The following is a 20,304-nucleotide window of genomic DNA, read 5'->3' on the forward strand; positions in this document are numbered from 1 at the left end:
GATGTTGGGGAGTCTGTAAAGTGAGGGCTGCCAACCAGCATCTTTGGACTCCATTTTAGGATTATCTGCCTCATGTCGTGCTCCATGTACCCCAGAGCCCCTGGGAACCCGTTAAATGTCAGGGAGCATAGTTCTGACCAGGCAGTGGGAGGGCCAACCAGAAAGCGGAACACAGGGCCTGGAGATCCTGCGTGCGTGTGTGCACGCACTGACACCCACAGACGTGAGTCGTGTGGGAGGTGAGGGCACCGCCCCACCTCTGCCCCTCTGCCACCTGACACGTCCACACACACACAGACGTTCACAGGAAGTTGAGTTTTGGAAACCCCATTTCACGTGACCAGTCCTACAACAGTATCTATTCAAATCAAGTAGTTGGGGAGCCACACTATTCCAACATGAGCCACACTGCGCGCAGAGATTAGCACCAGAATCAACTTTAATATCGTTTCGTGGTGGCCAGTAATGGGAGCTCAGTGGGTGGCCAGACCTCGGGCCCAGGAAGGGGGGTGGCCCTGGGAGACAAGTGCCAGCCCCATCTGCAGGGTGAGCCGCCTCCACTGTCTCCACTGTGATGGCGCAGGAATCAGGCGATGGAAATGGCCCCAGCCTGGGGCAGGGGAGGGTGTGGCTCCCCTCTGACTAAACCTGCCTCTGCGTCTCTAGTGTCAACAGCCTCCTGTGGAATGTGTGCTGGGGGCATTGACATGCAGAGTTAAGAATTCTGCTGACTTCAAAAAAACAGTCAAGTCAGAGTCTAGAAACTGAAAGTGGTTGCCAGGGGGTGGGTAGGAAGGGGAAATGGGTCAGGACTTTCAGTTTTGGAGACCAGAGGTTCTGGAGATTGGTTGTAACGACAACATGAACGTGCTTAACACTACTGAAGTGTACACTTAAAATGGTTACGATGGGCCCTGGCTGGTGTGGCTCCATTGGCTGGGCATCGTGCACCGAAAGGTCGCTGGTTCGATTCCCAGTCTGGGCACATGCCCGGTTTGCGGGCTCAGTGTGCGGATCAGTGTTTCTCTCTCACAGCAATGTTTCTCCTCCCTTCTCCCTCAGAAACATCCATAAACTATTCTTTTAAAAAAAATTAGTTAAGATGGTAAATTTTATGTTATGTATTTTACCACAATTTTTAATTTCTAAAAAAATAACTCAGACAATTGTTTGGAAAGCAAGCATTAACTGCTATGGCTTGGCACAGTTGTGACATATCCCAACACCTTGATGTTCCCAGTGGCAGTAGTAACCATGGGCACCCAAACCCATGCAGCGACAGTGCCTTTCATACAGATCGGATCGTGAGAAGTGAGTTAATTTGCCCCAGGCGCACAGGGACTCAAGATCCTGTTTTTCTTCCCTGTTGCTGCTCTGAGATGTCTGGAGGTGATGTGACTTCCTGCAAATGTGGAGTTGCTTCCCAGCGCCCCCCTCCCAGGCTCTGCTCTATCCTGGGCCCCACAACTGGGTTTTACAGTCGCCCAGAGGAGTTGTCAGTGGTTTGAGGAGCTCGGCACCTCTTTGTGTACACCATCCTCTCTTGTTAGCAAACTGGGCCCCGGTGGCATCTGCTTTTCCTACTACAGTGGCAGTTGGATGGCACAGCAGGGCTTTGCAGAGTGGGCACTGTTGAGAAACCACGTTTCTGAACCAACTCTTTAAAATGATTAGTGATAAATGTGAGCTCCAGGCTCCAGGTTCCTGTTTCGACTTCCCCTGTGGACCCTTCCATGTGGAAATAGCTTGAGGAGATTACCGGCTGCACTTGCCCCGACCTACACTCCCATCCTGCTGGGAGCCAGCGCTGGGCTTGCTGCCCAAGTGTCTGGGGGTGATAGCCTGGATATTATCTTTCCAAAACATCACGTGTTAGATGAGTGAGGAAGAGGCCTCTGAATTCTGAAGAAATGTTCTTTAAAAGTCCTTTCTCAGAAATGCTGCCGGGCCAGCGTGGCTCAGTGATTGAGCTTCAACCTCTGATCCAGGAGGTCACAGTTCAATCCCTGGTCAGGGCACACGCCAGGGTTTTGGGCTCAATTCCCAGCAGGGGTCGTGCAGGAGGCAGCTGATCGATGACTCTCTCATCATTGATGTTTCTCTGTCTCTCTCTCCCTCCCTCTCCCTTCCTCTCTCTGAAATCAATCAAAACATTACAAAAAAATAAAATAAAAATGCTGATGTCAGGGACTGTGAATTTAGACCCTGAATTGGAGCTTTGACTGTGACTTTGGACAAATTACTTATACTTTCCTCTTGGTTTGTTTCTTTGGCTGCACGGCGAGGATGATGCCCAGCGGATAACAGCGCATGAAGAGACTAGCCCAGCGCCAGGCCCATGGGAGGAGGCCCAGCAGCATTGCCAGGTTAGTTAGTATTCTCTGGGAACGAGCAGGCTCCTTAGCCTACATCGTTTTCTAGTCCTAGCAAATCGTTTGGCCCTTTGACATATCTGTGATGTCAGTTCAGATTCTTCCTACACCCTGGCTGTGCTGTTCGCTCACTCAGCGAACCTGTGCAGAGCCAGGGCAGCCCTCGGGGCAGCCAGGTCCAAACGGGTCCAGGACGGCGGCACTGTTTTCTCTAGAATCACAGCCATGAGCCTGAGCTGGTTGCAGAGACAGCTCTTTCCTCCTTAGCTGTTTGTCCCTGGGATGTGGGGCAGGTGACTGGGGAGGGCATGGGGCCCTGCAGAAGAACATTCTCCCAATTCCCGCCGTCTGTGGGGGAGCATTCAGACACCCAGGACTCCGAACCAGGAGGCGCTGCGGTGCAGCCTGACACGCTCATGTCACACGTGAACAACAGGTTCCTGGGGGGGAGGTCGCGGAAGGGAGCTGTCGCCGTGTGGCGGTGAGGGCTTGGGCTTGGAATGAAGCTATTAAACCCTGGGTTCAGGTTCTGCCACTCCTCAGACGTTAAGCTGGCCAACCCGAGGCAAGTTACCTAACTGATTCCTGGTGTCCTACTTTACGCTGTGGGATTGAAAGAAAAAGATGCTAAATGGAACTATGACAGTCATTTTTTCCGACACCTATTCTCCCTTGTCTCTGATCCTGTAAGAAAAGGGTCAACAAAGAGATGAGAGGAACGCAGGAGGCCACCTGGGCCTGCCTGAGGACAGGCCCACGTGGCACCTGAGAGCTCAGGGTGGCATCTCAGAGATGGAGAAATCTCCTGACTAGTAAGGGAAAGAATTAGGAACCAACTCGGTTCCCAGAGGACTGGGGAGGATTTGAAATTTGACTTCAGCCCTTTGCTCTGGCACAGCCTGTGCCTCTGGGGAAACAACTTCGGTCAAGCTGCTTCTGACCCGGGAAGGGCTTGTCGGATGGCCCCGGGGGCTGGGGCCTCAGCCCGAGGGAATCCAGTGCTCTCATGGGAAGGAAGAAAATCTTTAGGAATTTGTTGCATTTGTCATTCGGGTTTGACTTCTGGCGAATTCTCTTGCTTTTGTTCATCTACTTATTTTTGAGGAGGGAGCAGGGATGAAGAAGTTGCTTTTGTACGGCTGAGGATGGCAGGGCCTGAGCTGGAATCTGCAGAAGTTCTTTTCAACTTCGAGGCCCCATGTGGGGTGCTGCGGGGCGAGCTACCAGTTATTCATCATGATGGTGGGGCCCTCTTGGGCCTGGAGTGGGGTCCCTTTGGGGTGTAAGGAAGCCCTGCCGGGGCTCTGTGCCACCATGACCTCACTCTGGGAGTGATTTTAGAGTGCAGTGTATGTGGCCAAGAAGAGTGGACCCTGCAGAGCTTTGAAACACAGCTCAGCCAGTTAGCACCTTATCTCGGAGGCAGACATCTGCTTAACGAGCAGGTGACAAAGTGCTTTTATTAAAGACACGGCTGGGAAAGAGCTCACTTTCTAGCACAGTTTCTGGCCCGGCCTGGAGCAGGCGTCTAGATGTTTGGTTATGGTTAAGATGTGAGATTGCTGTTGAGGGTGGGAAGGGAACAAGACACTCCCTTGTTGCCCCCCTCCAAAATCTCAGCTACTAAGTGGGCTTAAACCATTAACTGGACAAATGATAATCCCTTTCCTCTTTATGACAAATGAGAGGTTACCCTGGGTCTTACTAGACCCTTACTAGCCTTTGCCAGTCACCTGGCAGGGAGGAAGATTATGGAGGCCTCATTGGATCAGCCGTTGCTGATCTACAAGGAGTAGAACCCAACATCGAAGGCGATTCAATCCCGTAGGCCTTTCCCACATAGCTTCCATTCTGTTTCTTTCCCAAGGATTACAAATCCAGGGATGTGGGCCTAGGAACACACCATCCACTCTTGACTCTATGAGAAAACGACTTGCGTTTCTTTGGGTTCTGCCCTTAGCAGAAAATTCTAGGAGTATTCCCCAGATCAAAGAAGGGGTACTTTCTGTTTTCTGCAGCCTGGTTACAGAGAACCCCAAGGACACTGTCCTCGACCCCTTCAGTCTTATGTGCCACTTCAACTCACACATGCCCGTGGCAGCAACTATCTTCTGAATGACAGTGATGTATTTACTTGTCAGCATCGGAAAGCTTCCCTTTGGTTGGGCCCAATTATTAGCTTCATGAGCCACCTGCCAATTCAAATTCAACTTGACAAAATCAAAGCTGCCCTTTTCGGATGACTCTCCCCATTCTTAATGCTCCTCTGCCTTGTCATTAATTTTCCAACCAAAGGGCACCTGCAGCGTGATCTGACCTACATACCCTCTGTGGTCAGATCCTGCTCCGTTTCCCCATCGAGACTCCCTGGGTGTCACCACACCCGTCAGCCTCCCTCTCCAGGTTCCTTCCTCGCTCCCTCATTCTTGTCCTGTCTCAGAATCAAATATTCCAAGAGGGTCTTAGGGGTTTAGTGCTCTTGGGTTTCAAGGAGAGTTTTTTTCAGGGGCTTCCCAGCCTTAGGTCATCCGACTGTCCTTACTGCATTCCAAATGACTGAGGCCTCTGGGAGACGTTTCCAGCAAGACAAGAAACAATGCATCACCTTGTCCAGACAGGGACCTTCCAAGGCAGCCAGGCAATGGAACAGAAGGAACACAGGCTCTGGCAGACCCGGTTCAGTCCCTGCCTCGTGTGCCCTCAGGCTGATTTCTGCAAAATGTCTCCATTTTTTTATGTGAAAGTGTGGGGGCTGGTGTCTCCCTCACCGGGCCACCTGGGACTAGTGACAAGCTGCATGTACAGCCTGGTGGAGCTCTGACACCCGGTCAGCGATGGCTACAGTGCACCCTCCACTCAGTTCCAGCCACATCAAGAATCTCCTGTTTTAGGCATTCACAGTTCTTTTTTACTATTGTTAATCCTCACGTGAGGATATTTTTTCCATTGATTTTTAGAGAGTGGAAGGGAGAGAGGAAGATGGGGGGGGGGGGACACATCAATGTGTCTAGAGACACATTGGTTGGTTGCCTCCCGCATGCTCCCAGACCAGGGCCGGGGATTGAACCTGCAACCCAGGTATGTGCCCTTGACGGGGAATTGAACCCACAGTCCTTCGGTGCATGGGCCAACTCTCTAACCACCGAGCACACCGGCCAGGGCAGGCATTGAGTTCTCGATTACTGAACTCCGATGCCCCGAATATCCCAGCACCAGAGCAGCAGCTCCTGAATTAGGGACCTCGTTTTCTCTCTGTACCCTCGCCGCCTAAAGCAACGCCTGGCAGAGTGCCTGCAGAATGAGTGAGTGAATGCATGCGGGCTATGGCTTTGAACAGCATTTCACATGAGAGTTTTAGGTTGGCCCTTCCCTCTGCCCCTGCCAAGCTAGTAAGGCCGAGGTGGGGTGAGGCCCTCGCTTCACCTGGTGTTCACCACGCCCCGCAGCTGCCCGCCGATCACTGGTCCTCGCTGCTCCATGGCCTCTGTCTCATCTTGTAGGATGATGTGACTGTCACGCCATGAGATAAGATCAGTACCCTCATTAAAGCAGCCGCGTAAAGGTCCCGCCAACATCAACAGAGCCGCCTCTGCACCTGTCCCAGCAGGAGGTCCTGCCCCCTCCCCCACTGCCACCCCAGCCCAGGAGAGTGGAACAAAGAATTTAGGAGGCTGACGATGGCACTGGCTTTGGTCTTTTTGACTAAACCTTTTCTATGACATGGTCAATAGAAAGCTGAACTCTTAAAAAAAAAGAAATTTAGATTGTTAAAAGTCGCAACCCAGAGATCCAGCCACAGCTGCTGGGACAGTGGAATGAACACATACAGGGTGTCCCAAAAAACATATACACACTTTAACAGCTGACAGCTGTTAAATGGAAATGAAATGTATTTTAATAAACACTGCCTTTATAATTCAGTGTGTGTAGACAATTGTTTGGGACACCCTATATTTGGTGTACGAATACGTTGGGGTGTTTTCTTTCCCATTCCTTCCAGGAGTGGGCTCATTAGATAAGCCGGGAGCAGGGTCAAGAGTTCTGGTTCTGGAGTCACATAGTCTGAATTTCAGATTCTGTCTCTGCCACTTACTAAGTATGACCTTGGACCAGTTCCTTAAGCTAAGCCTCAGTCTTCCCATCTACCAAATGAGATACTAATAGTACTGTTGACATCAAAGAAGTGTTGAGAATTAAATAAGATAATGCATGTAAAAAACTTGGAGAATGGTAAGGACACTCAATAAATGTCCAGTTCTCAGTAAACCACTCCTGCTGTTTACCCAAAGGCCCTCCACCTTTTACTGTTTTAGATGAAGTTTCTTGAGTTCAAGGACTCTCTCTGTTGGTCTCTTTCCATCAAACACTCACTTCAAGCCAAGCATTGACTCTGCCAGGTTAGGGGAATTAAGTAAGAAAAGATCTTTCTCTCCGGAAGCAGTTACAGCCACAGAGGAAACTGCCAACTTACAAAACAGTGCATGGGGCCCTGAATGAAGTCATCACTGTCCAAGAGCCCAAAAAAGTGGCACTTGACCTGCAGGGGAGTGGGGATTAGCTAAGAAGGCTGGTGTGAGCCTCAGAGGAGCTCCCCGACAGAAATGGGGGAGAGGACAGCTAGGCAGAAGGAATCTACACAAAGCCACCACATCATTTCTCAGCCTTCCTGCTGCCCTCAGATTCCTAGGTCTCTTTGGAAAAGTCACTGCCAGTGGTGGAAAGAATGGACTGAGTTGGCAGATGGAACTACACTGGCCAGGAGACAGGCTAGCAGGCTGGAACCTCCAGCCAGGCAAGAAGTAAAAACATAACTAGGACAGCAGGTTCCAGGATGACACGTTTGCTCTGTGCATCCAGCAGGTAATGGGATTCAGAGGGCTGAGCTGCCAGGAGGTCGAGTCTCAGCATCTGCCTGGCAGCTGTAGCCACTGGCTCGAGTTCTACAGGCAGGGGGTGTAGAGGGCTTGGTGAGAACACCAAGCACCAGATAATCTACAGGAATGTTTCAGATACTTCTTCCTGACTGACCCAGTGTATCCGAACTGGGTATAGCAATGGTCTTTTAAGCAATAGTTCAAAGACATTGGGAAGTTTCCCGGGCAGGAGGATCAGAAGGGAAAGCAGAGTCCTTTGAGGAGGAAACTGGGTCTGTAAAGCAGGTCCGCAGTCCTTCTGAGCATGAGGATTCCACCTTTTATAACTAGCGGCTGTATTGGGTTTCCCCCTCAATCAGTTGTAGACTATTGATTTTTTGATACCACGTATTATTTTGCAAATAGCTCACATATTACACTAAATTGACCTAAGTGACACACTGCAGATAAGCAGGACTGCCAGCCTTCCGGCCATGATACTGGCCACTTGAGACAAGCTATCTCCCATCAGCCCACGGCCAGTTTCCACTGCGGTGAAATGACATGAAACTGTGTCAGCTGAGCTGCTTCTAACTTGAGAGTCAGTGTATCTGAAAAAGGAAGCTGAGTGTTGGACACGGTTAGATTCATTAAGTAGTTTATTGACAAGGCTGCAGGATTCAGCAGTGTCTAATTCAGGTCCCAGGTACAACAGCGGAAATTAAAAACGAGTAATTCAGCTCACAGTGCAAGATATTTCCAGGATTTTTTTTTTTTTAATTTTTCTGGTGAAATTTTAAAGTAAGCTCACCCAGCACCCTGATTAGCATATTAATATAAAGACAGTGAAGTACAAAAATGTGATAAATACTATTTATTGCGACTAACTGCTCAGGTTATCAGCTTTTTAATAAAGTAAAACTTTATAGTGAAAATAATATACGAGACGTAGCTTTTTCAAAGCTCTTTTGATGATCTGCTTACAAAATGTTAGACAGATACATCATCCTCGACAACAATACACGAACACGCCTCCTGCGAGGAAAGCCGAACACTGCGTAGACAGGCTGACTGCGGAGAACCAGAGTAGCTTCTTGATACCTCGGGGAGACCATACTTTGAAATTGTATGAGGGCAGCTTCTAAGCAACGTTGGTCTTAGGTGAACAGCGAAAATTCCACCTGAGAGGCTGCTGAGGGGTTTCAGAGAGGAATTCCTTTGGCTCTGACATGTTCACTCCAGCTCCACCTTGCCTTTCTGATGCCTCTTCATTCTCGAGTAGGGACTGATTGTATCATCCATCACAAAATCATACAGGACTTTGATCCAGGAATCGTAGTGGGGCAGGTTGTCGTAATACTCGGCGGCTATCTTCCTCACCTGGAAGGGAGAAAACACAGCAAGGTGAATACTGAGGCTTCACCAGGTCCTACTGAAGATGACAGACGAGACACAAACACTGAGAGACCACAAGACCATTCTCCCTCCTAACCCCTCCAATCAATCATCAACCAGTGAAGCAGCTTCAGGAATTTTAAACAATTTCAACAGTAAAATATACTCAGCCCTGGGATTACTGATGCTCTCCTATCAAGCTCTGAGGGACTACATATGTGGTTTATTTGTAAAGTTTGGCCCTTGGAATCTTTAGTGACAGATGCTTGTTATTTTTCCAGCACACGCCGCATGGTTGGCACTGTAGAATACAAAGATAACATGTGACCCCTGCCATCAAGAAGCCTGCAGATACTAATAAATTATTGTGGCGTGCCAATGAGATGGGAATGAGGCACCTATCCAGGGTGCAGTTCTGCCATCCTAAGGTGAAAATGTCTTTTAAAAGTGACTGCCAGTGTGACCAGGAAGCACGACGGGCCTGTGGCTTCACCGAAATGTACAAAAACTGTCCTAGTAAATCCCAAAGGAAAACAAAACAGCAGAAGCCAAGATGGTGAAAGGAGACAGCAAGGAAGAGAAAGGCGACGACGTTGATGTTTAAATTGCTCCTTCAGCTGGGGAAATGGAATAGTACTTTCGGTTGTGGAGAACCAGATGAGTGTACCGCTCTCAAAGACAGTCAAGTCAGAGCTTCCCCCATGGCATTCCCAGGCAGTCAGAAGACACAGTGACATAACACCTTTGATCACAGCCCTTCAAAATCCTAAAGCTCCTCCACGAGTAAGGGCGATCGACAGACCACACATGTTCAAATAAACCTGGATCCCAGTCCACCCTGAACTTAGGTCAAAGCCAGCGGTCACCAAAGTATTTTAACGGCTGGAGTAGGTAGGAGATATGTACTATCTTTCCGAAAGAGTAAAGAAACGGGACAAGGCAATCCTTGACGTCCATTTCTTGGCATGGGCTTTTGGAGAGAAAGCAGGGAACAGGAGGCCAGAGAAGTCTGAGGGTGCCTGTTAGTTTAGCTAAGGAGTAAGAAGACAGCATGAAATGGGGGGAAACAAAGAGACATCGATGAACAGGACCTTAAGGTCAAGTAATACCTGCACTCAACTAAGTTTTCAGTCTGGGGACTGTTCAGGAAAATAACTAGTAAAAGTGTATGGCTTATGCTGGAAAAGGTTCTCTTGTTCAAAGGGCAACCAGCTTTCTCCATAACCCTTTGAAAAATAAATACAAATTTACTTCCCTAGTTGGGGAAGAGGCGGAGGCCACACGTGGCTCTATTGAGGCCAGCACGTGGGCAGTGACAAAGCAGCATCACATGACATCGGTTTCAGAGTTGTCTTCAGAAAGTTGTGTGGTGTGTCTCCCCATTTTATTTTGATTTACTACAGAAGAGCTGATGAAATAGCAAAACAAACACCCAAATGCTCTCACCTAGGCCCACCCACTGATGAACACTGTGTCAGTGCTTTCCCTCTCTATATAACATACACCACATACTTTGCTTTCTTTGCTGAACCTTTTGAAGGTAAGTTGCAGACATTAAGTGACAACTTACCTCTAATACTTCACCTGTATGTAACCAACATGTATTTCCTGAGGACAGGGACATTCTCCCACAAAATCATGGTACCATTATCATTCCCCAGAAATTGAACATCGACATATGATCTATTACACAGTCCAGATTCAGAATCTCTCCACTGACCCAATGTCCTTTCTAGATTTTTCTTTCCTCAATTGGGAATCCAATCAAATGTTACATTTTTAAACAGTCGACATTTAAAAACTTTTGAGGAAATCTGTAAAATTTGATTGGGAGGAGATGATAGCATAAAATAATCTGGCTATGGTCCCTCTATCAGCTTTTAAAAAAAATCAAGAAAATCTATTATGACATTTCATACATACACACTTTTTTTCAGAATTATGGAAACATTTTTGATAAGAGAACTGTAAAAACTACTCATTGTGAGGATGGGACATCTAATAAGAGAATTCACCAGAAAGATACCTGAAGTTAGGAAGGTGGTCCCTCTGGAGGGGATAAAGGGGTGAGGCTCATTTACTCCACAGACAATACACTAAAAGTCCACTCTGATGGGAAACAGATGGCCCCTGCCTGCGGGAAGTCGGCAGTACAGGAAACTGAGTCCCTTTACTTTGCTCATCAGTTATGTCGGACATCCGTCTTCCACAACAAACCAACACATAAATCTTAGTTAAGCCTATTCAGGTCAACAGTGATGAAGGTCATGTGAACTTTTGCTTACTTCACAGAGGAATTTCACTTTCCATTTCTGAATTACTTGGCAAGTTAGTGGACTTTGCAGATCCCCCAATACTTCCAAACCCTAAGTGTTACCACTAGGCTTGGGGATCCAGAGTGTGAACTCTAAATTAGGCTGGCAAACTCAGGACTTAGCCTCTTGTTTTCTCGGATGAGAAGCTCACAAAATATACTAGATCCCTTTTTAAATAAGCTGAGACTAATTTTGATCGTATAGCCATCAGAAATCAGAACCTATATCATACCCCTTACTTACCAGTGGAAGGTTTTTTCCGGGAATGTTGGGGAAGTCGTGGTGCTCATTATGGTAACCCACATTGAAGGTAAGTAAATTCAGAGGCCCATAATACGAGTAAGTTTCATGTCCCTTTAGGAACATGTAATGTTCAGCTATAAAATGTCCAGAAATCGGATGCAAACCCAGACCAAGTAAGGATGCTGCCAGCATGTAGACTAAAGATTTAATTCCCAAAACGTAGTAAATGATCACGTCAAACGTGAGCTGGACCACAGTATTGATCACTTCCAGGTAAGTGATCGGCTTGGGGTTGATGAACAGAGGTCGAAAAGCGTAAAAGAGAGGCTGCAGAATAACCCATATGAACTTCCTGAAAGTGGTACAGAAGAACCAGCCTTCGAAATCGGTTGGGATGTCCACATCGATGCCATCGCCTCCGAGGTAGCGATGATGATCCATGTGGTACCTCTTGAAGGAAATGGAATAGGGAACGCCAATGGGAAGGTTAGCGAAGATTCCAAACCAGCGGTTCCACATGGCTTTGTAGTGGCCAAAAGCGCTATTGTGGGAAACTTCGTGAATGGCCAGAGTCATTGAATGGTTAATGCAGCTGCCAAAGGCATATGCCCAAAATATGACCCATTTCCAGTCCAAGTCCTTCACTAAGTAAAATGCGGCCAGCTGTGTGAGAACCATCATGATGACAATCCATATCAAGTTGGGATCAGGTTTCATCAAGGATTTTATCTCTGGATACTTTGCTATAAAGAAAAAACAATCAGTCAGGAACTGAGAAAAGTACACAGTTCTACAATCAGAATTAAATCAATACCAATTAAATTAACACATTAATTTTTTTCTTTTTCCAAATCATTACATGCTCTCTGTCAGAGACTTGATCTCCTCAGGAAGGAGTAGATTATAATAGTAAGGTTACTAAATACAGCGTCACAACAAATTGAGAATTTATGTAGGAAAAATTAGCCTCAAAATGTAGACTCTCCACGTTAACTGAAAGGTAGTCACAAATGAGTCAAGGTTTCATGTTGTCCAATTCCATTTTCACCCCTAACAAGTCTTTGTATATTAAACTTACAAGTTTACAGAGTTAAGGTCACAGTCTGGAAAATCTATTCTATGTGTCTGACAATATATTACATACTTGGAAAGTGACCCCTAAGGGCAAAGGCACGTTCTTCTCTGGATCCTACCACCCAGGGAGAAGGAAATGTCTTTGGTTTTACATGTGTTGTCAGGTATGTTGGGCCCAGGACGGCCAAAGTTTCAAAGAACCTTTTTCTTGGGACAAGTCATTCAGCATGTTCTTGAAAAGATAAAGAAGGGAAAAGAGCAGCTTCACCCTCTTTCCTCTAAATGTGCAATGAATTCAGCTAAAAAATGCAAGACAGGAAGTTAGGTCATTCTATATACGGAGTAGTGTTAGTTCAAGGTGAATAACTCTTTTGGTTTCTTTCCTTTCCCCCTTTCTGTCTCCAGTCTCTAACCTCTGATGTTGGTTGGTATGCAATCCAATCATTTTATCCGTTAATAATTTTGTAGGCAATAGACACCCCCCCAAAAAAGTAATTCTACAGGCCTAGAAATGAATTAGTCTAAGACTGATTTTCCTGGTGTAAATGAAGGGCTCACAGAAGCCATTCATTAAAATATAAGCATTTTTGGAGCAATTCTCCCAACTATACAATAACAACTTCAGTTTATTGGTAGACAGTAATAATTCTTTTGTATTAAAGTGTGTTATTTCTGTTTAGACAGAGCTCCAGCATTTGTACCTTATATAAAATGATTAAATGGATACATCTGACAAAGGACAGAAAATAATACACATTTTGTAGGCACTCTTCATGAAACTTATATGCACAGTTCTCCCACAAACAGACAAATCAACTTGCTCCAAGGAATTCTGTACCAAATTTTTGCATAGCGTAACAGTATATAAAAATCAATACTATAACCGACCGACATGGCTCAGGGGTTAAGCATTGACCTAGGATCCAGGAGATCACAGTTTGATTCCTGGTCAGGGTACATGCCCGGGTCGTGGGCTCGATCCCCAGGTGGGGAAGTTCGGGAGGTGGCCAATTGGTGACTCTCTCATCATTGATGTTTATCTCTCTCTCTCTCCCCCTTTCCCTTCCTCTCTCTGAAATCAATAAAGACATATTTTTTTAAAAAAAGAAAAATAAGTAAATCTTAATAATTTTTATGGTTTCTTAGATACTATACCAAAAGCAAAAGTAAGGACAAAAGAAAAAAGTTGATAAACTGGACTGCATCATAAACTTTTATGTGGCAAATGATACTATCAGTAAAGTAAAACACAACCCACAGAGCAGGAGGAAATGTTTGCAAATCATATATCTTGTAAGTGACTTTTATCTAGAATATATAAACTCTTAAAACACTTACAATTTCTGATCCAATTAAAATGGGTAAAGAATCTGAAAAGACATTTTCCAAAGCAGATATACAAATGGCCAATAAGCACATGAAAGATACTCAACATTGTTAGTCATTAGGAAAATGCAAACTGAAACCCAAAAAAGATACTTCACACCCACTAGAATGGCTGTAATGCAAAAGGGAAGCAGTAACAAGGATGTGGGGGAATTGGAACCCACACACATGGCTGGTGACCATGTAAAATGGTGCCGGTTTCTAAAACAGTTTGGGAGTTCCTCAAAGTGTTAAAACACAAAGTTGCCAAGGACTCAGCGACTCCACTCCTAGGTAGCTACCTAAAGCATACATCTGTGCAATAACTTGTTTTGTGAATGTTCACAGCAGCTTGGATCATAATAGTCAAAAGGTGAAAACAACCCAAAAGTCTCCCCAATGATGAATGGATAAGTGAAATGTGTTATATCCATACAATGAAATATTATTTGGCCACAAAAAAGAATGGAGTACTACATGCTACAACATGAACAAACACTGAAAACATTAGGCCAAGTAAAGAAGTCAGGCACAAAAGACCAAGTACTGTATGATTTCATTTATAAGAAATGTCCCCTGAATAGGCAAATCTATAGACACAGAAAGAAGATTAGCGGTTTCGTAGTACTGAGGGTTGAAAATGGGGGCCAGGGACTGCTAATGTGTGCAGGGTTTCTTTTGGGGGTGATAAAGTCCTAAAAAGTAAACTGAAATGATAATTACATAACTCTGAATACACTAGAAAACACTGAATTGTATACTTTAATGGGTGAATTTTATAGTTTGTGAATTATATCTTAAAGCTGTTAAAAAAATTCTATTTCCCTGTGGAAGTATAACCATGAAAGGAGTATTTGTTGTGGTTTATTTGACCCACACGTAATGGTCTAATCCCAAGCCCTCATTAATTTCACATAGATGCCTTATAATGTTACTTTTAATTTAACTCTAAGTGTAAACTTAGTGTACAGACATTGGTTGTTAAACATATTGATGCTCCCTCATGCTTTTCTCCCCCCAAGCCCTGACAAATTTCAGAAATATCTACCATTTACGTTTAATGTAAACAAATCTCCAGATTATCTTGACTGATACTCCACCCCTGAAATGGAATACTGAGCAGTATTTACACATGAAGGGAAGATAATGACATTTTCATTGAGCAATATGTAGCCCTTTTATCTTTCCAAGTGAAATGGTTCACTGATAATAAGTGTGTGGAAAAAAAGGCCCTGTTGAGATAAGTATCAATAAGCACCCTTTTTTTTTTTTTTAACTTCCTTGATTTTCTGAATAATAAATAGCTAAGATCCAGTATTCAGGAGTTGGTTTTCACAGGGTGGACACCTGAATATTCTTAGGCAACATGTTGATAAGGCGTATCTCTTGAGTGATTTGCAAAATACACCTTTTAATTAAAAAGCGCCCCGGCCAGGTGGCCGGATTGGTTAGAGCGTCGTCCTGAACACAGGGAGGGGGTGGGCTCCATCCCTCCCGGCTTAGGCGCATATGGGAGGCAACCAACCACCCCTGCTTCTCTCTCTCTGGATGTCTGCCTCTCTTCCCCTACCTCTCAGGGTGAAGATTAAAAAGAAAGCATCCGATAACCAAAGTCTCTTAAAAGTCTACCTTCAATAGCAACTGTAAAGGTTCAAGCTCCCAATGTACCGATTCAAGTCAAGTTAATTTCCAAGAGATCCACTATCTCCTTTCAGTAAAACCATGAAATTTCTAACTTTAGATCCCCCCCCGCCCCAGCAAAACTCGGGGGCTTGCTCTTAGATTCCACGGGGCAAGTGGATGCTGAGAAAGCAAGCCTCTAATGCAACGCGCTGCCCGTGAGTGTCCTGGCGTTGGAAGTAACAGCAAGGAGGTGAAAGGCTTATAATTCCTCCAATATTTACTTATTTACTCTCAGCTCGTCTTCGAAAGAGCAGGAACACGGACCCAGCTGCCAGGAAGAGTAAATTGGGTGACGCTTGTAAAGCACTCGACACAGTGCCCAGCACGGGACTGAGCGTGGCCGAGAGACAGAGGCGAAGTCTCTGAAACCCAGACGCTCGAACGCGGCCTCCGGGGGGACGACGGGCCCGGCGCATCCTCCAGGCTCCGGTCTCCTGTCCGCAGGCCGGGGGTGGGGGATGGACAATGCCCACGAGCCCGCCCTTGGGTGGCGGGCCCGTCGTGAAGATCGACGAGACCACGCGTGTGAGCGCCCAGGACGCGCCCCCGAGAGGCCCCGGGCCCTCCCCGGGGACAGGGCGGCGACGCCCTCACCCCGAAGCTCGGGGACCACGCCCGGCCTCGCAAGTCTGGCCTCGTGGCCCGTTGAGGGGAAGACACGGCGCCCATCGGGGGCACGGGGATCTCCAAAAGAGAAATTCCACCCAAGGGTGGCCTAGGCGGGGTCTGCGCTCGCCCCAACCAGGTGCCCGCGCCTCCCCGGGGAAGGGCGGGTGCGCCGCGGCGGGCGCGCGGGAACCCCCTCCCCCTCCGCCGGGCCCGAGTCCGGGGCGCCCGCCTGCGGCCTCGCGGGCCTCTCCTGGGCGGCCGGGCGGCGGCGGGGCGCGGAGGGAGCCGGCTCGTAACGGGCCTGGGGCGCCCGCGGGGCGCAGGGCCCGCGGGGGAGAGCGCGCCCCGGGGGCGGGAGGCCGCGCACGCACATAACGGGGCGCGGGCCCGGACCTCACCCAGGATCTCCCGGCGCCGATCGGCGTGGGGCTGGTCGGTGTAGACCCACTCGAAGTCTTCCCGCGAAACGCGGTTCCCCATGGCGGCGGCGGCGGCTCGCGGACCCGCTCCCGGCTCCCGGCTCCCGCTCCCGGCTCCTCCGAGGCGTCCGCGGCGGCGACTCGGCTCCAGTCAGCGGGCGGCCGGCGGAGCCCCCGAGCTGATGACGGCGAGGGGGCGGGGCCTCGAGGCCGCGCCCCCCCCCCCCCCCCCCCGGCGGCCGGCGAGGAGCGTGAGCGGCGTGCGCGGCGCTGGCGGCCCCGCTCGGGGCCCGCGCCCGGCCGCTCGGGGACGCGGCTCCGGAGTTGTGGGGCTCGCCCCTGGCGGCGAAGCGGAGCGTCTGCGCGCCGGGGTCCCCCGGGCTGCCCCGCCCGCGCCCGCGCCCGGGAAGAAGGTGGGAAAGGACGGGACGGTGGCGAGTTGAGGGAGGCTCCGCTTCGGCGCTTCCGGGAGGCCGGGCCGCTCGCGCGTCCGGGGTCGTCCCCGCGTGAGGGCAGCGCGCCCGGGCCGCGGGGCTGGAGGCAGGCGCCGCGCCGAGCCCCCGAGGGCCGCGTCCTGGAAACAGCGCCCCGGGAACTGCGGCGTGGGCGCTGACCGGGCGGGAGGGCACGCGGGGCGAGCCCGGCGGGACCGTCCCTCTCACCGGGTGGCCACCGCGCGCCCGAGGAAGCGTCTCGTTTCAAAGTCGGTCCCCGCTTCTCTGTCTCCAGAGAGGCTGGGACTAGGTGACGGAAAGGAAGGGACCCGCGCACGGTGAGCCGCGCAAGAAAGACACACTCACACGGGAAACCACACTCACGCGCGCGCGCGCCCTCGGGAAACCGCATCCGCTGCAGCCCCCAGACCCCGCTGCTGATGGGTGGGAACAGGACAGGGGACAGTGTTACCACGAGGTGCAGCCGGCAAGATCCCGACTCTGGGCGCCCCCGTAGGCTCTTGAAGAAATGAAGTGCAAGGGGGAACGGAGAAAAGAGGGGAAACAGATGAAAAGGGGCTTAAACGACCTATCAACCCATTGCAGTGCATTGACCTCATTTCGAATGATACAGATGGTCAAAGTTTTTTGTTTTTTAACAAAATTGACAAGAGATCATTGAATTCAAATATTGCTTGCATATGTGGCAATATTAAGAAATTATTGTTAATTTCTTTGGTGTGATAATAGTAGTATGCTTCTAGTATTTTTTTTTTTTTAAGCCCCTATCTCTCAGAGATTCACACCAGAGGCATAAACCTCACTAAACTAAGTCAAACCAATAAATTATGGTACAGTTGCCCCTCAGTATCCTGAGTGAGTGGTTCCAGGACCCCTCCGGTTCTGTGTACTCAAACCCCTTATATAAAATGGGGTAGCATTTGCATATAACCTACAGAATCCTCCTGCATGCTTTAACTCATCTCTAGATTACTTATAATACCTAATCCAATGCTATGTGAATAGTTGTTACACTGTATTGTTTAAGGAATAATCACAGAGAAAATGTACATGTTCAGTCAGTAAAAAGTATTTTTAATCCTTGGTTGGTTGAATCCGCAGGTGCAGAACCTGTGGATATGGAGGGCTGACTGTCCCTGCGATCAGCCGTACAGTGTTACCCCATATACTACCAACCAAAAGAATGAGGACCTTCTTTATGTGTCAATAGTACGTCCCAGACGTGCCATTAAATGCAAAACACCAGGTTTGGGGAGGAGGTGTATGCATAGAAACAACATGTTTTCTTGGATATGCATACAATATGTTTAGAAAGACACTCCGAAATGATTACATTGTAGGAGAGTAAGTGGGAGTCCGGGACACGTTTGGGAGGGAGTTTTTTTGACACCCCCCCCCCCTTTTTTTTTATCTTTTACATTTGAATGGAATGCAGATTTTGACATTCTAAAGAAAAGGAAAAGACTTTGGCTCTAGCATTGTGGGGATTGACAAATACTTTGATTGCACACAGGCATATTTAGTTAGGACTTTTCAAATTTCTTAATGGGCTATCTAGCATTCACACCTTTTCCTTACTCTTGCCAGGTGACTTGTCTTCAGGCAATCCTACCAGTTATTCTAGAAAGACACTCTCCAGCCTGCTGTGAAAAGCTAAGGTGAGCCCAGTAGTTCCTGATGCCATTAGGACATTGCAGGTGAGGTAAGCACGCAGATCACTTTTGCAATCAAGGTGTCCCTCCATGCAGAGTGTTCATTTTCCATTTGTTTAATTTTTGAATGGGCAGTTCATTTTTAAGACTGTTTTGATAGTGACATAGTTGAGTTCTAATAATGGTATTGAAAGCCTGTGGGTAGTTGTGCCAACTTTAATTCATAGGAGATGAACTAACTACAAAAGGCATTCTTGATTCACTTCAAACAAACCTTAATCATAATAATAACAACTTTATGTTATCTAGCCCTTTACACCAAATAAAAGACAACTCTTGCAATCAGTAGTTAATTGCCAAGAAATATCTTATTTTAAAATGTGTTATTTAATTAGAAAACTAGCACATATAAATTGACAGAACAGTTCCCATGTTTGTCTATAACTAGAGCTGACAGTGTGGTGATCCATCCAACACTACATCTTGCCTGGTCCATCCTCTGCTCTGCTGGCCTCAGTGTATCTGGTGCTGCCCAGTTTGGGAGCATCATACACACTGGACCTATGTCCCCTGAACCCCAAGTTTCTTCCAGCTGCAGCCTTCTCAAGGGTTCTGGACTTTGCTTCTTTGAAGGGATGATGTCTCTCAGCTGATTTCCTTATCCCTGAGGGAATAGAAGACTTGAGAACCCTATAAATTCACTAGACCTAAAAAAATATCTATAGGACACTCTAGGATCTTGTATACAGAAAACCCTAAAGAACCTACTTAAGAATTTTAAGAATAAATGAGTTTAGCAAGACTGCAGGAGGCAAGATCGATACACAGAAATCAGTTGTGTCTCTATCCTTGCAGTGAACAATCTGCAAATTAAATGAACAATTCGACGTACAATACCATCAAAAAGAATAGAGTGCTTAGGCCCTGGCTGGTGTGGTTCAGTAGGTTGGACATCAGCCCATGAACCAAAAGGTTGCCGGTTTGATTCCCAGTCAGGGCACATGCCCCTCCCCTGTAGGGGGTGTGTTTTCTTTAGTCCCTGATTTAAGCATGTATATATATCTATACACACATCAGTGCATCATATACATGATAATCTGTATCTCCATCTCCTTAGTGCCATGAAATATCTCTACATATCACCACTATTTGTTATTTACTATCTTCTCACTATGTGCTGGGCATTGTTAACCCTTTGACATTCATTCCTTCATTGTCCCCTACAAGGATGACACAAGCTGCATTTCACTGCTGCTTTGGGATGGGAGGGAAGCTGCTACGGCAGCACCCAGGGGGTAATGAAATTGGTTATCTAACAGCTAAAGCACTTCCTTGTAAGCTTACTCCAACCCTCCAGAGGAGAAACAAGTACTTCAGCCCTCCCTTCCTTCCCGGAGTCATTTATACTGTTTACACCACCTGCTTCCGATTCTAATTAGAAACTGGCTTTCTCTGTGCAATCTAAAGAAAAAGGGGAAAAGAGAATTTAAAAATACAAATGTTGAGAAAGTGGAAAGCTATTTTGTTGATTCTAGTTCTGTGAGCAAAATGCATTGAATTTTGGGAAGTTCATCCTTGGTTTGTATTTCCTTTCTAGTTATACTTTGTACTTTTTGCTCAAACACCCCCCACTCCAGTTTTTCCCCTCCTCACAATTTCCTATCATTTTGCCTTGAGGAAATGACTCACCGTGACCAGGGGAATGTATACAAGCAAGTTGAGACATACTTTTCTGGACAAAACAACCTTTAATGCATCCAGTAAGAATTGTTTCAGGAATTAACAGGGAAGTTTATAATGAAAGGAGACACCATTTGACTTAAAAAATATATATTGGTAAAGATCCTTGGTTTCCTAACAATGTGAATG

At 47.3% G+C, this 20,304-nt stretch overlaps 1 protein-coding gene across 1 annotated transcript; it reads right to left on the bottom strand.

Annotated features, from left to right (window-relative positions):
* Window positions 1–8,003: 8,003 nt before the first annotated feature.
* Window positions 8,004–16,393, bottom strand: DEGS1 (delta 4-desaturase, sphingolipid 1). The gene is made up of 3 exons (XM_087829067.1): window positions 16,308–16,393; window positions 11,179–11,921; window positions 8,004–8,605 (listed from the first exon to the last, which is right to left on the bottom strand). The coding sequence occupies exons 1-3, from the start codon at window positions 16,387–16,389 to the stop codon at window positions 8,459–8,461; spliced, it is 972 nt and encodes a 323-aa protein (XP_087685193.1). The 5' UTR covers window positions 16,390–16,393; the 3' UTR covers window positions 8,004–8,458.
* Window positions 16,394–20,304: the final 3,911 nt, after the last annotated feature.

The sequence above is a fragment of the Miniopterus natalensis genome, chromosome 21, assembly GCF_054644295.1.
Source record: "Miniopterus natalensis isolate mMinNat1 chromosome 21, mMinNat1.hap1, whole genome shotgun sequence".
Classification (NCBI taxonomy): domain Eukaryota; kingdom Metazoa; phylum Chordata; class Mammalia; order Chiroptera; family Miniopteridae; genus Miniopterus; species Miniopterus natalensis.